The sequence below is a fragment of the Mesitornis unicolor genome, unplaced genomic scaffold (genome assembly GCF_000695765.1).
Source record: "Mesitornis unicolor isolate BGI_N332 unplaced genomic scaffold, ASM69576v1 scaffold44680, whole genome shotgun sequence".
In the NCBI taxonomy this organism is placed as follows: domain Eukaryota; kingdom Metazoa; phylum Chordata; class Aves; order Mesitornithiformes; family Mesitornithidae; genus Mesitornis; species Mesitornis unicolor.
Genome location: NW_010161236.1, coordinates 1 through 9,791, shown reverse-complemented (window position 1 = coordinate 9,791; position 9,791 = coordinate 1). Strand labels below are relative to the sequence as shown.

Genomic DNA, 9,791 nt, shown 5'->3' with positions numbered 1-9,791 from the left:
TCCCTCCTAGGAGAGGTGCCCCAGTTCCTTCACCATCTTCACAGAGGTTGTCATGCAGAAAAAGCAGGCACCAGGAGGAACCCAACTTGGGGGAAGCTGCCTGAAGGTGGTCAGTTTGGGCACCTGAGCACCTCTCAGGGAGGAAGGGAGCAGAAGAGACAGTCCCTTGCTTCATTCTCATCTTGGTTGTCCCAAGAGGGACTTGTCCCAGCAGGAAGAGATGCTGCTTCCTTGCCCATGGGCTCCTAAAGGATAAAGCCTTCACCTGAACAGGGGCTTGAACCCTGGACCCTCAGATTAAAAGTCTGATGCTCTCCCAACTGAGCTATCCAGGCTCCTGTTAGGGATTTTTGGAGATGCTCAGATGCTCAAAACAGGTGTCAAGGACCCCATTTCACTGCAGCATCAGAGGGACAACATGGGGACTTGCTCCAACCTCTTCTACCCCCACATCACCCCAAGGAGGCCACCACAGCAGAGGGCATCCCCCCATAAGGAGCAGCACCAGGACCTCTACCCTGCCCTGGGACGATTTCTGCAGGTAAGGATGGGGTCACTGGGAGAAGGTGAGGCACAAACACCAGGTTTGTCCTCATGGAGACAGCCAAAAGCCAGAGCGAGGAGGAAGAGGAGGAGGAGGAGGAAGAGGAGGAGAGCCCGGCCAGGGCCGGAGCTGGCAATGCCAGCAGCCTGGGATAAAAAATAAATAATTACCCGGCTGCAGTGGGCTTTGAACTTGGTTTTCTGGAGACCAGCACCGGCTCCTCAGCCCACTCAGCCACACTGCCTGCACACACCAGCCCCAGCACCCGACTGTGGGGCTGGCAGCCCAGGGGGTTGATCCTGACACAGAGATGAGCCCGGGAAAGTCCAGTGCTGCAGGGATGTGCCCTTGGGGAGGGCGAGCAGGGAGCTGCGGGGCCGGCTGTAAAACCTCCGCTGTCCCTCACCGCTATCCCCCACCGCTCCCCCCAGGGAGGCCGGGAGATGTGGCCGGAGCAGAGGAGCAGCAGCGCAGGGCCCCCGCTCGGCGGCTGTGATCGTATAGTGGTCAGTACTCTGCGTTGTGGCCGCAGCAACCTCGGTTCGAATCCGAGTCACAGCAACACTTTTGCGAAGGCGCCCTAGGAGGGGGCCACAGGCTCTGATGGCTCCCACAGGCCGCCCTGCCTTTTCTCTTACCTTCCCTCCCAGCTCACAGCCCCATCCCACAGCCCCTTCCCGGACACGCAGCCCTGCACATGGTAAACCAGAGCAGGGAGAGCACCTCCTCTGCCCAAAGCCCCGACCCCAGCACTGCTGGGTTCAGTGTACCAGGCTGAAAGTCAAAAGCAGCGATTTTAAGGAGAAAAGTTAAATTATGCCGTAATAAGCCCTGGGGTAAGCAGACACCCACCAAACTTGATGCAGGGGAAACTATGCAGCAACCACAACCCCAGCACACAGCAGAGAGACGCCGAGGCAGTGGGGACGCTGCTAAAATTAGGTGCCTGCTCCACTGGTACCCCTAAGCAGGGCTCTTGGGGTGCAGGGAGCCCCTGGACACCGCTGGGCTCCCCTGGCAGGGAATGGCATGTCCAGAAGGCCAGTCCTTCGGCCCTCCCCGTCCCTCCTCCCCATCACGGCCAGCCCCTTGCAGTTCTCCCCTCCCCTGCAGCCCGGGTGCCTCTTGGCTGAACCTGCGTTTTAAAAAAATATATAAAAGGCTGTTTTGCTTGGAGAAGTCCGGAGGATCCCGGCTGAGCTTGCCATGGGGAGCAGCGGCGCCGGGGCTGCGTTGCTGACGCTGGCGCTGCTCCTGCAGCCCACATCCCAGTTCTGGCTCTTCAACGTCCTCTTTCCACCCACCACCACCCCAGAAGCTCCCCCGACCAACAGCACGCCGCCTGTCGTACTCGGTAAGGTCATGCAGGGTATGGGTGGGCACCCTGGGGTGTTAAACTGACCCCCCCAGAGCCAGCGGCGAGGTTGGGGTTCCATGCTGCTGGCATCTCATGTCTCTTGTGTGCGGTGGCCTTTTGCAGATCGGAGCTGGAGCCATCAAGGGAGGGGACACATGACTCCCACAGCCCCTGAGCTGGCCATGCCAGGCTGCAGCTTGCCCAGAGCTGGGGGGGGGTGGCAGGCTGGGCACCCTAGAATTCAAATGGGGCTCTAAAAGCTCACAGCTGGCCCAAAAGATCTTTTTGGGCTGGCTCAGTTCGGGAAGGGAGGTCTGCTGGCTGATGGATGGGGGCAGCAGCACGTCCTTGTCTGCTGCCACTGGTGCACCTGCCACCCCTTTGTACCCCAGACCCGCCCGGTCCATTGTCTTCTGCTGCTCCCCAGCAATGGTTAAGTCGTCCTCTGCTGATGCAGAAGGGCATCCATCTCGCGTGCCACCCAATGTCCACCCTGCCCGGGAGATGCATAGAGGAGGCAGAGGTGCACCGGGAGGCAAAAGGAGAGGTTGGGGCATCACCTCGGGGAGGTGGAGGTGAGAGCAGCAGCCACCAGCTGGTACCTTCATCCTGCGCAGCTCTGCCTTCCTTTGCCCCCGTGCCATCACCAAGGCTGGGTGATCGTTGAGCCATCTAGAGTTCCCCATGAAACTTCTGCTGAACAGAGCTGGGGTTTTCCTCCTTTAAACAGAGAAGAAAAAAAGCAGAACATCCCTGTGGCAATGCTGAGGGCTGACTCCACAAACTCCCTTCCCAGAGGCATCAGAGAGCAGGGGACAGTGTCTGGAGCATCAGTGCCCTGGGGCTGGTCCTGGTTTGTCCATGCTGGTGGCCTGGAGATGTGGGTGGCCATCACCAGATGCCTCTTCTCAGGATGACCCGTGGTGGTCAGAGCATCTCCCTGTGCCCTGGTATCAACCTCAGCCCCTGTTCCATGCCCAGCCTGGTCTGGCTGCTCCATGTGCCACTCCACATCCACACATAGCCCATCCCCCTGGGCCAGGCATCCCAGAAACCCCCAGTGCCCTTGGGACCGCCGATAACCCCTCTGCCCCCACAGGAACTCCCTTAATCATTACCTAATGTCCTCTGGAAGGGGAGGCAGAGCTCAGGGTGTGTGCTGGGGTGGGGGTGCTGGCTTTGCCATCAGAGCAGCTTGTGGTCCCTCTCTTCTCACTGGCCAGGGAGGTCCTCTCTGCTTGGGGTCTCCTACACCAGGGTCCACTGGATGGCCTGATTCCCAACCAGGGGCTTTGAAGGCAGGATTAGACCCTGGTGCTGTGGTGGCCAGGGTGGGCCTAGAGCATCTCCAGGCCAGGCTGCCCATGCACCCTGTGAGGGGGATAGTGCTGTGACTCCCCCAGATGCCTGCACCTATGATGCAGGGACATGATAGGCTGGTGAGAACCAGGGAAAATGAGGGACATCCTTCTCAGGTCAAAGATGCTCCTCACCTGCATCCTTCAGCCCCCATGCTGGGCAGCGTGGATCCCAAATCACTTTGTTTGTGGGGTCCTGCAGAGCCCATCTCCGGGTCCCAGAGCAGCGCAGGGCAGGCACCGATAGGGACTTTAGGCCACAAAGCAGTTCGTGGTGTCCTGGGGCGAAGCACCTTAAGTAGGACACATAGCAAGCCACATGGTGGACAGTGCCAGCAGCAACACTGAAGGTCCAAGTTGTCCTCAACCGTGAATTTTGGGCCAGTCCTTGGACCCACCAGTGAGCCATGGGGTCCATCACCCAGTGCTTCCATGCCACCAGGCTCACAGCCACTGTCCCCTGCAGTCCCTTCACCTCCTGTCCTTGCCCTTGGTGTCAATGCCCTTGCACCAGCCGGAAATGCTCCCCATGGTGTCTTCCCTTGGCACAGACACACGCACTAGCGTGGCACTGGAATCCGTTTGCCATCCCTGCTGAGAACCCCAGAGGCAGACCAGGCACCCCAGCGATGGTCACTCTCTAACAAGGAAGCCCAAGCCACACATGGCAGATGGTGAACTTGCTTAAAACCACACTGTGTTTGCCATACACACTGTTTGCACTGAATTGCACAGGGCATGGTTCTGCTCGGCGCCAAACCACCCCAGAGACCTTGTTCAGCCTGTCTGAAGGGTTTAAAGTTCAGGAAAACAGCGTGTGGGCCTCAGGTGTCAGCACTGGGATGACTTTCACCTCCCTGGGGACTCTCTGTGCACCCCTAAGCTGTCCCACTACCCCAGGACAAGCTGCCAGGGGTGCAGTAGGGTTGGGCAGCCCCGAGCAGCATCAACTCCTTCCTCCATGCTGCAGCAAGGAGAGGAGCATGGCAACCCAGCCAGGCAGGGGGAATAGCCCAGGATGCTTCATGCTGGTGGGGACTGGCACATTTGGGCCAAGGGTGGCAGCTCTGGGGGACACCCTGTGGGAAAGGCAGCTTGAGGGGAGTCCCAATGTGTTTTTAGTGTTGCTTCCATGCTCACCCCACATCTCAGCTCCAAGCTCCAGGGATGCCAGGGGTCTAGAGAGAGCACTGGGTCAGTGGGATGGGGTCTGTAGCTGACTCCATAGGGTCTGTGGTCTCCCTCCAGTGCCCGGGTGTCTCGGGAACCAGCTGGAAGCAAAGCTGGACAAGCCGGACGTGGTGAACTGGATGTGCTACCGCAAAACAGAGGATTATTTCACCATCTGGCTCAACCTCAACACCTTCCTGCCAGTGGGAGTTGACTGCTGGATCGATAACACCAGGTATCGCTCACCCCTACCCCAGGAGCTCCCCAGGGAAATGACCTACCAGGGATCTCCCTCCCCTCCCCTCCCTGCCAGCCATGACCTAGCGCACATGGAAAGCCATGGAATGCCACGGGATTGTTTGAGAACACAGCTGGCTCGTTGCCACTCTGAGCACTCGTCCCTTTGCCATGTCCTTGTCACACGCTCATGTCCAGCCAGCCCACTGGAGATGCCACCACCCTGCCTGGGATAGCAGGACAAGGGGATTGGGGCAGCCTGCTCCATCACAGCCTCCCTCCCTAAGATTCTGGGCAATGGTCATGGGTGCTGGCTTGGCACCAGCCCACCTCCCCATCCACACAAGCCTTGGAAACAGAGTTTCCAGGTTGCCAACCAGAGATCTTCACCCCATCCCTTGGGGACATGGCTCTTCTGCTCCTTTCTGCCCTGTCCCCGCAGGGTGGTGTACAACCGAACCTCTCGGAAAATGTCCAACGCCCCGGGGGTGCACATACGCGTGCCTGGCTTTGGCAAGACCTACTCAGTGGAGTACCTGGACCAGAGCAAGCTGGCAGGTGAGAGGCGAGGCACAGAGTCTCCAGAGCTCCCACATGCTCCCTGCAACTGGAGAGGGGTCCCTGTGTCTCCAGGTGGGGCCAGTTCTGCAGAGAGCCCAGGTCACTGGGTGTGAGGGACATTGGCGTCAGGGGTAGAGCCACCAAGCTACAGGGCCTACCAGAGGACATTATGGCTATGACCAGGACCAGGGTGGAAAAAGGTTTACAGGAGAAGGCCACAGAGCTGATTCCCATCCGTTCTCTCTGCCCGCAGGTTACCTGCACACCCTGGTACAGAACCTGGTGAACAACGGCTACGTGAGGGACCAGACAGTTCGGGCAGCCCCCTACGACTGGAGAGTCGGGCCCCGTAAGTTTGGAGATTGTGGCAAGGCCACCATGATAGGAGGGAAGCAGGATGGCTCTTGGGGGGTGGGAGAGGCAGCTGATGTGGGGGAACCCCTGGACAGGGACAGCTGCCCATGGTGGTGGTAGCTCAGCCATTTGTGGTGCTCTCATGTCAATGTGTGGTGGCGCTTCTGGCCTCTGCACCCACACTTCCCTCCAGTCAGGGTTCCTAGGGTCAGCCCTGGAGCCCTGTGGCCATGAGTGAGGTGGCCAAGAGCTGATGCCCCTCTTTGCCCACAGAGGAGCAGCCCGAATATTTCCAGAACCTGAAGGCACTGATCGAGGAGATGCATGATGAGTACCAGCGACGTGTCTTCCTCATTGCGCACAGCATGGGCAACCTGAACATCCTCTACTTCTTGCTACAGCAGACGCAAGCCTGGAAGGATCAGTACATTGAGGGCTTCATCTCCCTGGGTGCCCCCTGGGGAGGGTCCGTCAAGCCTCTGCGTGTCCTGGCGTCTGGTGGGTGTGCAGATGCCTCTTCGCTTTCTTTCCCTCACACAGAAATGGGAGGGGGTGGTGGGCAGGAGCTGGGTGTGGTGGAAGAAAAGGTGAGGGGCAGCCAGCCAAGGGGTCTGTGGAGGCAGCACCCATGCTCTGGTGCTGCTGCCACTGCCTCCTGCTGCAACCAGCGGTGCAGAAAGCACCATGGAGGCTCTGCCACAGCCCCGGCTGCAGGAGAGTGGCCCGGGGCGTGCTCTGGACCTTGCTCTGCTTTCAATGGTTGGGGCCAGTGGGTTTGTGTGTCTGGAAAACTGCTGTCAGAGGGGTCTGCCTGCAGCCTGACATCGCCCTTCGCAACAGCTCTCCCAAACAGCCTGCAGCACGCCCTGCACGATGCCCAGGGTTGATTCCTGGGCTAGGGGTGCTCCTTGTAAGCCAGCATTCTGAGCAAGAATAGGGCTCAGGCAAAAATCCTGGGGCCAGGGAAGCAGTTTGGGGCATGCTCACCCCCTTCTCACTGCCTCCCCAGACATCTGTACTGCCTCCATCCACGCAAGGTGCTGAACCTTCACTCCAAACCATGGAGTGGACATGTGGGCCACCCAAGGGACACCCACACTCTCCTGCACCACTTGCTTGGATCTCTCCACATCTCAGAGCCCATCCCCCCATAAAGCTTTGCTGTCTCCAGGCCTTAACCTCCTTTCACCCAGTTCCTCTTCAGGCTCTTTGCAGCCCAGAAAGCCACAATCACTTGCCTAATGCTGGCAGCCCAGAATATCCGCAAGTCACAAGCTGAGCCTCCAAAAATGCATGGAATGAATATCATGTGCTTGAAATTTTTAGCATCTGGCCCCTTGCATCACCCTTAGGTCACCCACTTACATTTTTCTCTGTTGTCACAAGGGCCAGATATACTTTTTAAGGTAATCTGGGATCATTGCATGGTCTTAGGACTCCAGACACACCAAAAATGCTGAGGCCTGCAGGAAGCATGTGGGTTGGCCACCCGCTATCAGCACCCTCACAGGGCTCAGCTCACTCCTGTCCCTGCAGGCAGGCGTGGAGGTGTCAGCGTTGCAAGGGAAGTCCAGGGCTGGGTTGGTCAGGGCTATCACACATTCAGGTTTGTCCACACACAGCCTCTCTTGGCAGCTAGAAATGTTATGCCAGAGAGAAGGATTCCTTTGGATATCTGCAGCCAGAGGGGTTAGGGGAGGAGGTACAGCCATGAGCAGGGGTAACCAGGGGAAGATTTGAGGTGTAACCATACCCAGAAGCAGCTGTGAGTCACTGCTGACCCCAGCACCATTTGTGAGGGTACATTTTGGTGGTTTCTGATGACCCCCCACTGTGTCCTGCAGGTGACAATCAGGGCATCCCGCTCATGTCCAACATCAAGCTGCGTGAAGAGCAGCGCATGACCACCACCAGCCCCTGGATGTTCCCGACGAGCCTGGCCTGGCCCGAGACCCACGTTTTCATCTCCACGCCTTCCTACAATTACACCTACCAGGACTACCAGCGCTTCTTCACTGACGTCAACTTGGAGGATGGCTGGTACATGTGGGAGGACATGAAGGACCTGCTGAAGGGCTTACCCCCTCCTGGGGTGGACACGTATTGCCTCTATGGCACAGGCTTCCCCACCGTGGAGACGTACATATACGACGAACGTTTCCCTTATGAGGACCCCGTGGACATGATTTATGGCGACGGAGACGACACCGTCAACACACGCAGTTCGGAGTTGTGCAAGCGATGGCGCAGCCAGCAAAAGCATAAGGTATACGTCCGGGAGCTGCGAGGCGTTGACCACCTTAACATGGTCTTCAGCAACCTGACACTCAGCTCCATCAATGAAATCTTGCTGGGGAGCCCAGAGGAGCAGGGGGAGCTGGGGCAGGTGAGATCCAGCCCCGAGACTGGGAAGCAATGGAAGACCCTACCTGGATGGAAGGTCCTCAAGGAGCCCAAAAAGAACTGAAAGGAGTGAGGGCCAGCTTCCCTCTGTGCTGGTAGCCACCCCAAGCTGCCATGCAGGGGAGCAAAGGACCCAGAGCTGAGTTTGGAAGGAAAAGGAGCAAGACCAACAGCTCAGGTGGATGGGCTGGCCCCCACTTCCACACTGATTGGTTTTACTTTCAGGAACGGCGATTAATTATACTTCAGAGGCTTGTCACTTCCCACTAGCAGGTGGATAATTAACCGCTCTGCCAGCTCATTAACATCACACTTGCGAAATACAGCATATGCACAAGCCCTCGTCGCTAGCAAGCCACATTTAGGCACTTTAGAGGCTGTGGAGCTCACGGTGCCATAGCGTCTGCTCACTTGGGACAGAGCAACTCATGTAATGAGTGCGGGCTCTGACTTAGCGGGGCAGCCACAGGGGTGCCACAGGAGTGGCACAGCAGATACGGCTTATGAGAGCACCTCTGCCAGCCGCCAGAGTGTAGGCAGCGAGCTAGGCTCCTCAGGCAAGACCGACTTGAAATCAGCAGATTTAGAAAATAATAAATACACTTTGCTTCTGGGCACTGAGCCTGCCTCATCCTTGCACAGTGGGGTGGTAAAGCCAGCTGTAACCGAAAACTGAGGTGCTCACTGTCTGGTGGCACCCCAGGAGAGGGGGCTTTCACAGAATATTAGGAGTTGGAAGGGACCTCAAAAGATCATCCAGTCCAACCCCTCTGCCAGAGCAGGATCACCTAGACTAAGTTGCAGAGGAATGTGTCCAGGCGGGTTTTGATTGCCTCCAGAGAAGGAGACTCCACAACCCCTCTGTGCAGCCTGTTCAGTGCTCTGTAACCCTTACAGTAAAAAAGTTTTTCCTCATGTTCAGGTTGAACCTCCTATGCTCCAGCTTGCACCCATTGCCCCTTGTCCTGTCATTGGCTGTCACTGAGAAGAGCCTGGCTCCTTCCTCCTGACACTCGCCCTTTACAGATTTATAAACATGAATGAGGTCTCCCCTCAGTCTCCTCTTCTCCAAGCTAAAGAGACCCAGCTCCCTCAGCCGCTCCTTATAAGGGAGATGCTCCACTCCCTTGATCATCTTTGTGGCTCTGTGCTGGACTTTGGGAAAAGCCACGTGCTTGGTGATGCAACTGAGGTTGGTGATGTGACTGGGGCTGGCATCACAATCGGGGTGACAATGTGATTGGGACTGGTTACATAACCAGGGTGACAATGCAACTGAGGCTGGTGACCCAACCCGGGCTAGTGATGCAGCCAGCGCTGGTGATGTAGCTGGCTTGGTGATGCAACCATCTTGGTGATGCTGCTGAGGCTGGCAAAGGAACGGGGATGGCAACGCAACCAAGCTTGGGGATGCAACTAGGACTGGTGATGCAACCAGGGTCAGTGACGCAGCTGGGGATGGCAGCGCAACTGGGGTTGGCAACATAACCAGAGCAGCAACACAACCAGGGTTGGCCATGCAGCAGAGGCTGGGGATGCAAACTGGGTGGCAATGCAATTGGAACTGGTGACACAGCCGGGTTTGATGATGCAACTGAGGTTACCGATGCAACTGATGTTGGTGATGGCGCTTGGGCAGCAATGCAATGGGGACTGGCGATGCAACCGGGGCTGGGGATGCAACCAGGCCTGCAGATGCAACCAGTGCTGGCCATACAACCAGGACTGTGGATGAAACCAGGGCTGGTGACGCGACCGGTGCCGCCCGGAGCCCCCCGTTACGCGGGGCAGAGCTCCGACTCCGACC

General features: G+C 57.8%; 1 protein-coding gene and 2 non-coding genes across 3 annotated transcripts; 2 read left to right on the top strand and 1 right to left on the bottom strand.

The window, feature by feature from the left end:
- Nucleotides 1-262: 262 nt before the first annotated feature.
- TRNAK-UUU lies at nucleotides 263-335 on the bottom strand. The gene has a single exon. It is a non-coding gene; the product is annotated as a tRNA-Lys (tRNA).
- A 698-nt stretch (nucleotides 336-1,033) lies between these two features.
- Nucleotides 1,034-1,105, top strand: TRNAH-GUG. The gene has a single exon. It is a non-coding gene; the product is annotated as a tRNA-His (tRNA).
- A 623-nt stretch (nucleotides 1,106-1,728) lies between these two features.
- On the top strand, nucleotides 1,729-8,048 carry LCAT (lecithin-cholesterol acyltransferase). Its single transcript, XM_010192194.1, has 6 exons — nucleotides 1,729-1,898; nucleotides 4,508-4,664; nucleotides 5,109-5,224; nucleotides 5,481-5,576; nucleotides 5,855-6,079; nucleotides 7,426-8,048. Exons 1-6 carry the CDS (start codon nucleotides 1,751-1,753, stop codon nucleotides 8,046-8,048), a joined length of 1,365 nt encoding a protein of 454 aa, XP_010190496.1. The 5' UTR covers nucleotides 1,729-1,750.
- Nucleotides 8,049-9,791: the final 1,743 nt, after the last annotated feature.

Excerpts from the sequence above, each read along its gene's own strand:
- LCAT (XM_010192194.1), top strand. The coding sequence starts at position 1,751 with ATGGGGAGCAGCGGCGCCGGGGCTGCGTTGCTGACGCTGGCGCTGCTC. Across the intron at positions 1,899-4,507 it reads CACGCCGCCTGTCGTACTCG|TGCCCGGGTGTCTCGGGAAC; the intron begins GTAAGGTCATGC and ends GTCTCCCTCCAG. Across the intron at positions 4,665-5,108 it reads TGCTGGATCGATAACACCAG|GGTGGTGTACAACCGAACCT; the intron begins GTATCGCTCACC and ends CTGTCCCCGCAG.